At 42.4% G+C, this 13,782-nt stretch overlaps 4 protein-coding genes across 4 annotated transcripts; 1 reads left to right on the forward strand and 3 right to left on the reverse strand.

Moving 5' to 3' along the window:
* The first annotated feature begins 537 nt into the window (after nt 1–537).
* LOC134178388 (uncharacterized) lies at nt 538–4,418 on the forward strand. The gene has a single exon (XM_062645265.1). It carries the CDS (start codon nt 831–833, stop codon nt 1,788–1,790), a length of 960 nt encoding a protein of 319 aa, XP_062501249.1. The 5' UTR covers nt 538–830; the 3' UTR covers nt 1,791–4,418.
* A 2,359-nt stretch (nt 4,419–6,777) lies between these two features.
* Nucleotides 6,778–10,411, reverse strand: LOC134178853 (acyl-CoA-binding protein-like). The gene is made up of 3 exons (XM_062645760.1): nt 10,197–10,411; nt 7,150–7,248; nt 6,778–7,071 (listed from the first exon to the last, which is right to left on the reverse strand). Exons 1-3 carry the CDS (start codon nt 10,383–10,385, stop codon nt 7,000–7,002), a joined length of 360 nt encoding a protein of 119 aa, XP_062501744.1. The 5' UTR covers nt 10,386–10,411; the 3' UTR covers nt 6,778–6,999.
* A 1,068-nt stretch (nt 10,412–11,479) lies between these two features.
* On the reverse strand, nt 11,480–12,343 carry LOC134178649 (dynein light chain roadblock-type 2-like). Its single transcript, XM_062645536.1, has 5 exons — nt 12,257–12,343; nt 12,088–12,169; nt 11,869–11,978; nt 11,738–11,795; nt 11,480–11,667 (listed from the first exon to the last, which is right to left on the reverse strand). Exons 1-5 carry the CDS (start codon nt 12,257–12,259, stop codon nt 11,621–11,623), a joined length of 300 nt encoding a protein of 99 aa, XP_062501520.1. The 5' UTR covers nt 12,260–12,343; the 3' UTR covers nt 11,480–11,620.
* A 183-nt stretch (nt 12,344–12,526) lies between these two features.
* On the reverse strand, nt 12,527–13,757 carry LOC134178775 (phosphatidate cytidylyltransferase, mitochondrial-like). Its single transcript, XM_062645667.1, has one exon. The coding sequence runs from the start codon at nt 13,748–13,750 to the stop codon at nt 12,620–12,622; it is 1,131 nt and encodes a 376-aa protein (XP_062501651.1). The 5' UTR covers nt 13,751–13,757; the 3' UTR covers nt 12,527–12,619.
* Nucleotides 13,758–13,782: the final 25 nt, after the last annotated feature.

Below are 13,782 nucleotides of genomic sequence, written 5' to 3' on the forward strand. Positions count from 1 at the left end.
ATACAATGTCTGACACACGAGGGAGCAGCTAGTGGAGAGAGAGCAATCGCCAGAACAGCGACAAAGCGCGGACAGGCAGAGGAAATCGCGCCCATTGGCGGGAATAAGCCCGCCCGGCCCTATGAAGGTGAAAGACAACCTAGCCTAACATTGGAAAGAATGGAAGCAATTGTGGAAAGCGTACCAGGTTGTCGCCAGGCTAGACCGTGAGTCACATGCCTACCGCATCGCGACATTCATCACCTGCCTAGGGCAGAGGCGCTAAAGATCTTCAATGGCCTCACGAACGAGACGCAAGAAGACCAACAAAATATGGATAAGGTACTGGAGCAAATGGACAAACACTGCGTTGAAGAGCAAAACGTTACGTACGAACGGTTTCGTTCCAACCGCTGACATCAAGATGAGCATGAGACCTTTGATAAGTACCTAGCAAGTTTGATAAAACTTGTATGGGGTTGCAATTTTGGTCCTATGGAGGGAGAACTACTGCGAGACAGACTAGTTTGTGGAGTGAGAGACAACACTGTACGGAAGCAACTGCTACAGAAACGGGGTCTAACACTAGACTTGTGCACCGATATGTGACGTGCCAATAAAACCACAATGAGACAGATGAAAGACATACAAGAAGAAGAACAAATTCAAGTGGTAAAATGACGCATACAGAGAGGAAGGACAACAAAGAATTCGAAGACAGCAACAACATATAGCCAACTAGAAATCGAGTGCACAAATTGTGGACTACAACACGGAAACAAACGAGAGAATTGTCCGGCATATGGCAAGAAGAGCTCAAATTGTGGAAAGACAAACCACTACGCGAGGAAATGCCGTCTGAAGCAAGAAGCCAACACAAACAGCAGTTACGGCACATGAAAGAAATTGGGAGCAGCACAGATGAGAGTGACTTCGATGAGCAGCTATCCTATCTCACCACTCAGCCAGCAGCAGAAAACACCAGTACAGAGGATGTACACTCACTGACTAGTAGAGCATATCAGAAGAAGAAATTTGCAACCATGCAAGTTGGTATGAGTCGAGACAAACGCCAAACAAGATTTCAGGTAGACACTGGAGCTAAATGCAATGTGGTGAGGTTAGGAGATCTCCCCGCAAACACAAAAATTGAAACAACAAAGCAAACCCTTTCAATGTTTAACAGCAACACACTGGTACCACGGGGGCAATGTCAACTGAGACTCAAGAATCCGAAGGATGAAAAACGATACAAAGGGTCGTTCATTGTGGTACAGGAGGCACCAACATCCATTTTGGGCGCCAGTACAGTACAGTACATGGGACTCATCAAGATACGAAACAGCAAGATCTACTCAGTAAATCAGGAGGATCCACCTCAGCCCACAGCTTCAGGCGATCATGAGCAAGGCAACATCGCGGTAGCATACAGAGATGTATTTGAAGGAGAGGTAGGCCGTTTTGATGGTGTAGTACATCTAGATGTAGATCCGTCTATAACACCCAAACCGCTACCATTACGACGGGTACCAGTAGCCATGAAGACGCCTCTGAAAAAGGAGCTGGAGTGTTTGGAGCGCGCAGGGATCATAGACAAAGTGGACCATCCAACAGACTGGGTGTCGCATCTAATAACAGTCAAGAAGCCAGATGGATCTCTCAGACTTTGTCTAGATCCACAGCCGTTAAATCGGGCACTCACACGACGTCATTTCCCGATCCAGACACTTGATGATCTGCTACCGGAACTGACCAAAGCCAGAGTATACAGTGTGACAGATGTACGCCATGGTTTTTGGCATGTGAACTAGACGAGAAATCAAAAGACCTCACACATTTGGTACCCCATTTAACCGATAACGCTGGGCCAGAATGCCGTTTGGCATTGCAACTGCTCCTGAAATCTTCCAACTTAAGCTGCAGACGGCCATTGGAGGACTAAAGGGTGTCTTCTCTATTGTGGATGATATCCTGATTGTAGGAGAGGGATCAACAGATGAAGAAGCATCTACAGATCACGATCACAAACTACAGCAGTTCCTTGATCGCTGTAGACAAACACGGATACAGTTGAACAAGCAAAAGTTTCGATTACGAATGAAGAATATCGCCGACATGCCCACTTACTGACACAAGATGGATTGAAACCAAACCTGCGGAAAATCAAGGCTATAGTAGAGATGCCACCCACGCAAAATTTAGCAGGAGTCCGAAGGATGCTTCGTCTCGTGAACTACCTCTCACGATTCCTACCCAAACTCGCCGATCTATGCGAGCCGTTACACCAGCTGACACAACAACGCAATGAATGACAATGGTCACACGTGCAGGAAAAGGCATTCTCAAAATTGAAGGCAATACCAAGAACGCCTGTTCTCCGGTACTTTGATGCAAAAAAGCGGTAGCTATGCAATGTGATGCTTCATCCACTGCATTAGATGCAACGCTTTTGCAATAGGGTCAACCAATTGGATTCGCCAGCAGAGCTCTCACATCGTCAGAGCAACAGCATGCACAGATTGAAAAGGAGCTCTTAGCAGTTGTGTTTGCACGTGAGAGATTTCACCATTACACATATGGTCGAGGAATATCAGTTGAGTCAGACCACAAACCATTGGAGGCTATAGCTCAAAGCCACTGGATGCTGCATCCAAACGACTACAGCGCATGCTCCTCCAATTACAAAAGTATCACATCACCATAGTGCATAAGAAGGGAAGGAAATGCACATTGCCGACGCGTTGCCTCGTGCTTTCATAGAAGACACAGCAGAGGAGTGTGAAATCATGCAATATCCGTCGAGAGCTGGAAACAGTGAACATGGTGGACAGTCTCCCGGTGTCACAGGGGATAATTCAGGAGATGCAGCACAACGTATCGCAGGATTCAGGAATGTAACAACTCAGAAGCACAATCACGGAAGGCTGGCCGAGCGAGAAAACGACCCTACCAGAAAGTGCCAAACCCTACTTCCAGATACGAGATGAGCTAACGGTTTCAGATGGACTAAAATTCCAAGGGTACCACCTAGTGATACCGCCCCCGCAAAGAGCTAGCATGTTGAGGACAATTCGCAGCTCTCACTGAGGAGTGAATGCGTGTCAGAGACGAGCCAGGGACTCCCTTTACTGGCCTAGCATGAATGCACAGATTAAAGACTTCACACCAAGTGCGAGATATGTCGTTCAATAGATATGAAACAACAGAAAGAAACTTTACATTCACATGAAGTGCCCGACAGACCATGGGCAAAGGTAGCAGACAATTTATTTGAATAGAAGGAGCTGCAGTACATGGTAACGGTTGACTACTTTAGCAATTTCTCTGAAGTGGATTACCTGACAAAAACAACCTCAGGATCTATAATACGAGCGCTAAAGCAACATTTCGCCAGACACGGAATTCCAAACTTGGTCATTACAGACAATGGACAACCAATTCACATCCGAAAAGTTCCGAGACTTTTCGCGATCATGGCAATTTGATCACAAAACATCATCGCCCAACTATCCCCAATCAAATGGCAAAGCGGAGAATGCCGTACGAACAGTAAAAAGACTATTCAAAAAAGCAGTGAAATCAGGACACAATCCCACGTTAGCACTTTAGGACTTAAGGAACACACCGTCGGCAACCCTCAATTCCAGTCCAGCGCAGCGCCTGTTTAGCCGACGGACATGAGGGCTAATACCCATGAGAATCGAGGGAGCTGCTACAACCAGAACCTCAGCAACGCGTAGCAAAACAAATGCAAGAGATCAAACAAAAGCAAGCACACGCATATAATCGAAATGCAAAACATCTATCCCCTCTAAAATGGGGTGATGCAGTCAGAATCCAGCCAGTCAAAGCGAAGGAGTGGGAAATAGCCACAGTAGCGAAAGTACTACCATACCAGTCATATGAGGTCAGAACACCTGATGAACGCCAGTACAGACGTAATCGACGACACCCGCGAAAAAGTAAGGAGCCAATACCAAAACCAACCCGGATCACAGAAATGGAGGACCCGGATCTAAGCCCAAGACCACGTCCATTAACCAACCAACGAAGTACAACACGAGTGGAACAGGATCCAAGACCAAGACCAAGTAAGTCAGCCAACCAGCGATCTATAACACCAGCAGAGCAGAACAAATCAAAGGTAGATATCACCAGCAAAGAACCAGAGAGAGAAAGCTCAACATACGTAAAGGAGAAGCAACCAGGCTTAACAAGGAGCGGTCGCCTAATCAAGACGCCACTCTACCTAAAAGACTACATAACATAGGTAGCCGAGACACCATGGATAATGTAGGCACTAGTGCTAAGTCTAAGTATTGTGTTGGATTAGAGTTGTGTTCTATGGGGAAAATTGCGTGGTTATCCCTTGGATTACTTGGTGGGGCGTGGCCGCATTCCACGCGGTAATTACGCTACTTGTAAAGCAAAGCAACCAATTCACACACGAGAACTTCTAACTTGCGAAAATTCACGCACCTAAGTCCCGGGTACGAGCTCCTCCAAGTGATAAGTTGCACTTCCTGCTTCGTGCTGAGTCATGCGCGCATGCGCAATCAATGTCAATAATATTTAGTCAGCAAAGCAAACTTTCATCTCCCCAGGCATCTGAAGACGTGGCGGCCCGCCACGCCTTGGCTAAATTTTACAAGGACACACCCAATCTCGTCATCCCTTGGCTAACGCCGCCACGCCTTGACTTATGCCCGCTACGCCTTACTATCTATGTGCTAGGCAAGAAATGGGAAACCACTGGTTTGGGTTTCTTGTTCATATGAATAAAACACCTGTTGTTGTTGTGGAAAGACCAAAAGCAACGTCATAGAGATCGCTATGTCCAAAATATACTTATGACGTTGTTTCGAATCCGATCCGACGTCATTTGATGGTGTATTCGCCCATATTCCAATCCGTATGTGAGTCACGCCCTCGGCAGCCGTTTGTGCCGTGGAGTCGTTACTGGTGCGTTGAGAGAATACAAAGTCGCAAGGCGAAGTACATCAATGCGTCGAATTGTGTTGTTGAAATGATAGCCCAATTTCTCGTTCTTCTAGTGGCGTTCTTGGCACCTACGGAAGCCGATCTGGGAGGCATTACCCTGCTCAGGATGCAAGACAATGCACTCATTACAGACGCCAAAACGCTCTTGAAAGGCATCGGCCCAAAGCCAAAGTTAGTAAAAGCATTGCTCATGCTAGTGTAGACGTGTTCGCAGTTTCGATAGATCTCGGCGAACATGCAGATACGCTGCGGACGTCTCTAGCATCGATATCGCCATGGAAAATTGTCACCGACTGCGTAGTGAGGTTGTCTACTAGTGCTAAGTTACTAACTAAAGGTATTATAATCGATTTTGTGATTTGTATTGACTTGGAATACATTGGGAGGAGCAGGTTTTTGACATGTATGCAGATTAGAAAGTAGCCCGTATAAAAAGGGGGGCTAGTGATAGCTTGCTTGTGTTGTACTCTGTCCACGCATAGAAACGTTGTACAGCTAACATTTTAGACCAAACACAAGCACCCCAGGTTGCTCTAGCACTGCACCGTAAAGGCAGCAAACGCCACTCAGACGCCCACGCCCACAAGTACTGTAAGTTCCATTTAGCCACGCCTAGACCGCCACGCCTTTGAGATATTCTGGGGAGAACATTGTTCATCGTTCATGTAAAGAACAGTTAGTGATGTTTTTAGTGTCCAAGATGGTGTCAATGTTCCATTCGCCAACTCCGAGTGTGTTGGGGGAAATATAATTATCGAATAAAGCCTATAGAACAGTCATGCTGTACTCCAGTCTGTCCTGTTCTCCACAATCCTGCTAGTATCAGTTCTACTTTACCATGCAGTCCGTTACCACGCTACAAATTTGTAATGGCATGCAAGATCACGTGTTTATTGGAAGAGGCTAGTTGTAGCCTCGTGTTATACGGGAACCGGGCACGACGCGCGAGAGGGTCTGGTACGAGGCTAGCTAGTTGTTAGTTTTTGCGGAATGAAATCCCTAGTGAATAGAAAATAGTATTTTATGCTTTGGTTGGATCTCTAATAGTGGTCACTTGCGTAGTTCTTTGCCAATGTTTTAGATACCCTTTCTTTCTGGTTCTTGGCTGAGTGTTGCATGCATGACTAGATCAGTACAACCCACTACAAGATAATTGTGAGTGAAACTGCATTCTACTATGATACATGGATGGCCAACATATGCCAGGTTGTTTGCCTGCCTATCACAACACATTAATTATTAACCCCATTCTAAATTACAACGTTTACCATTTTCTAACCACAGGTTAATAAAGCATGTTTGTAACTTTGTCACATAAATTCATGAAAGAGTGAGTAAATGCTCCATCACCAATTCGGTGTCCACCAAGCAATAATCATTAGAGCTACAAACTGATAAATTTACATAGCTTGCTTGTGCAAAATTTTAATTTTAAATAAACTATAAATTGTTTGATTATGTCATACCATCTTACTCTAAGACCATGTACACTTACCACACACGACTTGCCACATTTGGTGATAGCCACTGATTGCGCTAAATTCTATAAATTTCGATAAGACAACAGAAGCTTGCAACACGACTATACTAAATACAGGTAGTATTTTCCATTAATTAATTAGCTCCAGCACCTACTGGAATGGCTACAATTCTTGCAACTTCGTGTTTCCTCTCTTTACCTCGATAAGCTTAAGTTAACAGGCAAGCAACGTTTTGATATCTTGAGTATACGTGTATGAATGTTTGGAAGGTGTTGACACTGGTCTATTCATGAATGCACTACTGTGATACACAACCTACAATCCCTTTAATTAATTAATCAAACAAACTAGAGATAACAAGATGTCAACTGTGGCCCAAAAGCCAAGTCTACAGTTGCACTAGTTAATAAGGTAAACTAATATTTGCAAATTGGCTCTTGCTAACAATTTTTATCAGCATGACAATACACCAACATTCTATACGGTATAGCATTACAATTGCCAACCACAATGTAGCAGTCTCATCATTGAGTGGCAGTTAAGAGGCACCACTGCCAGATTTGCCTGTGATTCGATCTACGAGTTTCGCATACCCCTTCTGTGCATCATCCTTTAAGCAAAAAGAGTAAATAATAATTACAAACAAATGCAATATATGCTTAGAACTATGTCTAGACTATGTCCTAACTTTGGTCATGTCACCAAGTGATAGCCAAGCATCTCGTTTTGCTTTAGCAACAAAATCAAATGCCCCTGGATTGGGAGTATTGCAGACACCAATAGTAGCCTAAAGAAAATCAACAAGCAATTTGGTTTTAATCTGCAAATTACAAAAAACGATATCAAACTGAACAGTAAAGTAGGTTAGTTTACTGACAAACTGTCTAACTGTAAATTTAGTACTTTCATTTCTTACACATAAGTGTGACCATGTTTGCCTTGGATGCCCAAACTACTAAGCCAATCATCACTAAGTTTGGGGGAGAGTTCGGAGAACATAGGTACACAGGCTCAACATTTGTAGCTGTAAACAAATAAACCACGTTGACGTGCTCTACACACATGTACCAATAGTGTAAATTAAACATTCAAGCTAACCAGTGGTGTCTTTCTATCTGTATTCAGTGCAAACCACTAAAACTTTGAAAGTTAGAAGACGATAATTCTTATCTGGGTCTTTGTCAACATTTTGTTCAAGACTATTAACTGCAATCATCCATTCATGCCTCCAAAAGGACCATGAACTATTTGTTTAATTAAAGCATGTAAGAGAATGAAAGTTATTTCCAATTCCAACTCTTCATAACATACATTTCCAAAGCAATGCCAAGTACTACATTTAATAGTTGTCTAATGTAGCTAGTGCATAATCTATTGTCCTACATCAAGCCTATTAATTAATTTCCTTGCTGCTCCTACTGTTTTTTAGATTAATCCTTTTCGAGACTTCAAAAATAATTTAGAATTTTTTTGACAAAACCTAATTTTTTTTCAAAGTCTTGATATGCTATATTAGTCATTTTGAGTCAGTTATTTGTTTATTTATTCTTTCAAATTGATTCAACTCTCTAAACATTCCTAGTTCATCTCTACACCTAGGTCAGACTTTTCTAGGTCTCAGCTGTAGATAGTACAAGCCTTTTTTGATCTTCAGTCTATTTCGTATTACCTTTTGTTGATCTCATTTGATCATTCGTAGACGTGGTAGTTGATCTGGTAGACGGTGTGCACTTGGCAGCAGTTGTTAATTCAAGAGGTGAAAGACAGGTCGGTGTGAGCTACTTCAGCCGTCCAACATGAGGTACAAATTTTCTTCGTCCACTGACAAGATCGAGTGATCTCTCAACGATGCTCAGCACAATATTGCGGCAAAAGTTTTATAATAGTTGACTCTCCACAGAAGCAATATATCGCACTGAAAGTGGTAATAGCATAGCATTTTGGTTTGAAAAAAGGGAACCATAGTCTAGAAAAGAAGTCGCTCGCTGTTTTGCCGATTTGGCATCTTGAGCTGCACTCTTCCGTCTAATGGCCATTTTTGATGACGGTTCATGCGCACGAGTAAAAACCAAAAAGCATGGACAACCAACAATTTTCAAGACCAAAATAATATTTTTTGTTATCCTATAATTTCAAAGGCAAAATTTTTGAAAAGACCATTATTACTCAAAAAACATTAGGAACAGTAGGGTAAACAGATAGCACATACTGTACTTCAAGGTATCCGTGTTCTGAATCCATCTTTCATTTCATTAGGTGCATTTCAGTTGTATCGACCCTTGAATGCAGTATACACAAGTTTGTATCACTGTGTTGTTCAGAGTTGAAGTAACCTGTCCCACATGTTAGACAGTGACAATATCTCCAATCATGCTTTTCTGTATACGAGTGTAGTCGAAACAACTTCATTATCTTCTCTCATCTTTGTTCTCGCTCACCTTACATCACCAAATCAACGCTTTCCACAAGCAAACAACCCACACTTACACATCGGTCATCGGTCCCGTGATACCAAAAGTGTGGCGAAGGTATCGTTTTCAAAGTGAAGTGTGAACGCTCGCTAGCCCGATCAAATCGCAATCTAATCGCGATCCATTCTTGTCTAGTGTGGACAGGCCTTAAGTGCGTGTTCGTATGCTGAACAGATTATTACCTACATCGCCTAGTACACGCCTCAAGCCTGTCTTTCCCCGCCCTTGACTGTTCCCTGTATGTCACTCTCCCTTCTCAGAGTGACATACGGGAAACAGAAGGGGCGGGGAGAAACTAGTCTCGCGTGGCCAGACCTTCAGTGTACTCAGGGCGGATAGGGGAGAGTCTGGTCACTATTACCAGGTTTTGTGTCCCACGCCGGAATGTTGGCGTGCCCAATCACTTTAAAATTGGGAATAAGAGATGTGACCTTGCATTGAATTATGAAGACCGCCCTGTAACTGCATAACAGGTGGCCATACTCATGCAAACATTAGCTAAAACTTTGGCTGTTATTGGAGACTATACAAGCATTGTGTGTCATAGCTAACAACGACGTTTGACTTTCACTTGACACCTCAAGTGAGTACATGAGGGGAGAAAACTAGCACACTAGAGGCCGTACAATGACTATTGACCAACAACGTCCATCTGTTGTCGTCTTTGAGCCTCCCTCTCACTCAAATCCTCCCTCATTGTCTTCAACTTTTCTAACTTTCTCGCACAAGTCGGTAGAGCCACGAGTTTGAATGCAGCTCGGTGTTCTTTGATGATGGCGATCAAAGTTCAGCTATGAACTCCTCCAAACCCGGTAAATGATGGACGTTGAAGAACCCTCTTAACAGATGATGGTTAGCAGGTTTCATGATGCCTCTACAGAGTATGTGCACGCAGTCTATTCATGACTATAATATCCAGTCAACTACCACCTCACAGAGTCAGGCATTCAACCTTCTCTAATGAAATTCTTCGTTTAAAAATTCAATTGGCCTGGCCATTGTGCCGCAAATCATCAATCAGACTTCACAATTCTCAACTGTAGCTACTGGGCAAGGTGATTATTGATGGCGTCATGTCACTTAATATTCTATTTGTCCACGTAAACCCGGCCGGTGATAGAGACCACACCCTATTTGCCCTGACTATTCCAAAGGTCTGGCCACTAGGGCCAACCGGCTGAAAAACATTCAACACAATACCGTACTACCGTAATTGCTAACAATCCATCAACTAATCTACCCAAAAAAATTATTTCTAGTCTACCTGTTTGTAGAGAGCATACAATTCCAATTTGATCTTGTCGTTCGGTTCTGTCTCCACGCTTTTCAGTTTCTCCTGAGCGCTAGCAAAAGCGGCTGTAAAGTCTCCTGAGTCTGATACGTTCCGCACATTCATGCTTTGCAGCAGACAATAGCGACTAAACAAAAGACGAAAAGTCTGCAATCTAGACATCTTGGTTGCACGATCCTAACTTAGACCCGTATGTCAAGGCCTGGTACATTCAAACGGAAATGCACGCAAGTTGAAACGAACGAAATAGTGACAGTTATGTTCTGCTGAAATCCAGTTTATACCTTCAGGTACAGTGTTAATTCAAAAGTGCAACTGATGTGGTCAGAACCATTGCTTGCTTTGTTGCTTTGTTAATATTTTTAGAATACAATATAAATAACAAACACAAAATCTCTATCTACAAGTATACACTTTTAGTCTACTAGGTTATTGCTCTAGATAGTCTCCTATGCAGTGCTGCTTCTGGACTTCCTGGTGCCACCTAATTTGTCACCTCAACCATGGTACATGCACATGGCTGTTTGATACTCGACAGCAGAAGTGCCCAGCAGTTTGTAGCTGTTGAAAACCGATTGAAATTTATAATGAACAGTCGATAAAGTTTGTCAGAAATTGAAAAAGAACATAAAGTCGATCACTTATAATCACACAAAAAGGCTAACAATGCACTCATTAATCCACAACTGGACTCATTCGAGCATAATTTTCAATACAAGCTAAACATTTGAAGCTTTCTTATCTCAAACACATTGGAATGATTATCAAAAAATCACATTTTATACCATTAAATATATTATGATATACATTATGTCATGTTAGATGCTCTCCAGTTAACTTCTCAGCTCTTGATAGCACAAACAAATAAATTTGAAACAAGTCCTTGTAGGTATATGTACCTGCTAACCAGATTAGGACTTTAGCTGTTTTAGGAAGTTCTAGTGCTTGCATGTGGTGTGTGTGTAGGGGAGGGGTGAGTGAGTGCCTGCTTGTGCATAATTAATTTACCGAAAAAGTCTTTTATACCACGTTTTGGATTGTGACATTCGGCTAGTTATCAACTCAAAATAACAACCACTGTAGCTTTAAAATGCAAATAAAACACTAGACATCATGTTTGTTGAGAAGTGTGATCACATAGTCTAATAGATCCATGATAGGGTCTAATGTATACACAGGAGCTATGCTATAATAATTGCAATTACAATTCATTAGTGTTTCTACCAACTAATATATTATAAACTTGGAAACCTAGATTTTCTCTGTCACTTATATTTTGTATAATCACAATGTGGTCATTAAGATCTTGAGATAGCTATCATCTACTCTAGAGACGTTAGCGAGTATCAGCTAAGTAACGATAACAACTCAATACAGGTAAAGGTAATGTCTGCGGTTCAGGAATCGTTCGGATTCTGAATGACGACCAGGAAATACTCCTTGTCTATAGAACATGTACAAGAAAACATTGACTACACAGAGTATACATGCATACTGCACTACACATGTAATACCTGGAGCAACCATGATTTCATGCTTCTTGGACCGCACCCTGAGGAACGTCAGGTCATTCTTTCAACACAAAAGGTGAACTTTAAATTCCAAGCAATGCACAATATCCTGGTATTTAATGAATTATTGTTACTTGAGGGTCGATGTCTCTCACAGTGTGTCTCGCCTTGGCGGTCAAAAGATGCAACAAACTAGCGTACTGGACTGTGGTCGAGTTGTCTAACGTCGTACGGATGGGAATTCCTATCATCAAACACGCAAAATTTCACTATTTTGTCACACGTGACAATTAACCCTCAAAGGAGACCCTGGGTTGGCCCAACTAACCGTCCAACTACCTATGTAAAGATACCTTCACTGTTGACGATAATAGTGCCGATAACACCTTTATAGCCACCGATTCTCTTCAGAATTTCTTCAATATCAGACGCAGACTGGAAAGTAGGAAAACATTAACTAATACAGAAGATAGGCCGAACACAGACGTAAAGTAATGTTATACGTGCCCTCTTACTGCGTACCATGCTCTTTTCCCTACGACAATTCTTCAGTCAGTAACAGCTCTATCAGAGTAGCCTAGCAACCGTAAGAGTAACGCGCGCGAACAATGCAGACTTGAAGACGTGGGCGTGGTGTGATGTCTTGTGTGTGTGTGTGTGTGTGTGTGTGTGTGTGTGTGTGTGTGTGTGTGTGTGTGTGTGTGTGTGTGTGTGTGTGTGTGTGTGTGTGTGTACTAGATGTATATGTAATCTATTCCATTGCAAATGGCTGTGACCAAAAACAAGTAGAAATCACAACAATTGTTTGACATGTGTAAAATGCAGAAGGATCAGACTCATCTAACAAATCACCTAAAGCCTATGCAGCTGAACAAATATAATTACTTATGACCTAAACAAACTTTGCCACATCTTGAGCACCTTCGCGGCACCATATCTTATTGATTTGGATATACCAGCAGTCACTATTCCTTTCACACTCTGAGTCCAGCTGAACCGATTAACAATAGAACTAACTGCCCACTGAATATCAGAAGAGACATCGATGTCACAGGCACAATTTGAATCAAGCTTCATTCCCTTTACTTTCAGTCTTTTCATTAAGTTTTCCTTCAAGTGAGATGGCAATGCTGTGACAAGATTCTGCCGAAGCTTAAGATTTTGCTTAAAGTAAACAGTGTGTTCCATTGAGTTAGTGTTTTGCAGTCTCTCCTCATGTCTCTCTAATCCAAGTTCTTTTAAGACTGGAAAGTACAAGCCACGAAATTGATTCAAATTCGAAAACACAATATTAGTAACTTTGTTCTTGTCTTCACCAAAAGTCATTCTAAAGTCACCCATGTATGAGAGACCAGCAACCTGTACATAAAACTCCGTCTCACTAAATGTCTCAGACAGACAAAGCAGAGCAGTCCTTGCAGCATGTCTCAAATTTGCTTTAAGTGCCGCAACAAGTTGTTCATCTTGACTCTTCACAATCATCATAACCGGCTTGTGCAATCTACCACTGATGTAAAGAGTTTTCCAGTGATTGAGATCATCAATCAGATCGTCTACACTGATGACACCATATTTAATAAGACGACCACGATGTCTGACTAATGAATTATAATACACTGAAGCCCCATAGTTTCGTTGTATCTGTGTGACTACTCTAGGTCCAAACTTTTGTAGAGCTGAGTAGTGCTCTTGGTTAATCTTCAAGTTTTCTTCATGCCACAGAGATGAATTATGAACAGAGAAAACAAGATCCAACATGTTATCTTCTTTCTTAACTACGCTCCCTTGATTAAAAGCACCAGATCCATACGCAAATGCTAAAGAAATGCCAGGTGGAAAAAATGTCAGCAATTCCCGATACTCTTTTACTTGAAGCTCTACTGATGAGGATGGAGAAGGCATAGGGCAGTGTGTACCGACCACTAGACTTCTACATATGATCACTGACGCCCGTGGTTTCTTGCAACACATACAGAAGCGAGGGTGTTTCACAATCAATCGTACTTGACCCCTCATAGCGCTATAGCAAAAGTTTGAATCCCGGGTTA

The sequence above is a fragment of the Corticium candelabrum genome, chromosome 4 (genome assembly GCF_963422355.1).
Source record: "Corticium candelabrum chromosome 4, ooCorCand1.1, whole genome shotgun sequence".
In the NCBI taxonomy this organism is placed as follows: Eukaryota; Metazoa; Porifera; class Homoscleromorpha; order Homosclerophorida; family Plakinidae; genus Corticium; species Corticium candelabrum.

What these genes read in the sequence shown, in the direction of transcription:
- LOC134178649 (XM_062645536.1), bottom strand. An exon ending in TGAGAGACATCGACCCTCAA is followed by an intron (nt 11,796 to 11,868) that starts GTAACAATAATT and finishes TTGTGTTGAAAG; the next exon opens with AATGACCTGACGTTCCTCAG. An exon ending in TGAAATCATGGTTGCTCCAG is followed by an intron (nt 11,668 to 11,737) that starts GTATTACATGTG and finishes CATGTTCTATAG; the next exon opens with ACAAGGAGTATTTCCTGGTC.
- LOC134178388 (XM_062645265.1), top strand. Translation starts at nt 831, where the DNA reads ATGCCGTCTGAAGCAAGAAGCCAACACAAACAGCAGTTACGGCACATG.
- LOC134178853 (XM_062645760.1), bottom strand. Translation starts at nt 10,385, where the DNA reads ATGTCTAGATTGCAGACTTTTCGTCTTTTGTTTAGTCGCTATTGTCTG. An exon ending in TGTATGCTCTCTACAAACAG is followed by an intron (nt 7,249 to 10,196) that starts GTAGACTAGAAA and finishes GATTTTCTTTAG; the next exon opens with GCTACTATTGGTGTCTGCAA. An exon ending in CACTTGGTGACATGACCAAA is followed by an intron (nt 7,072 to 7,149) that starts GTTAGGACATAG and finishes TTTTGCTTAAAG; the next exon opens with GATGATGCACAGAAGGGGTA.
- LOC134178775 (XM_062645667.1), bottom strand. Translation starts at nt 13,750, where the DNA reads ATGAGGGGTCAAGTACGATTGATTGTGAAACACCCTCGCTTCTGTATG.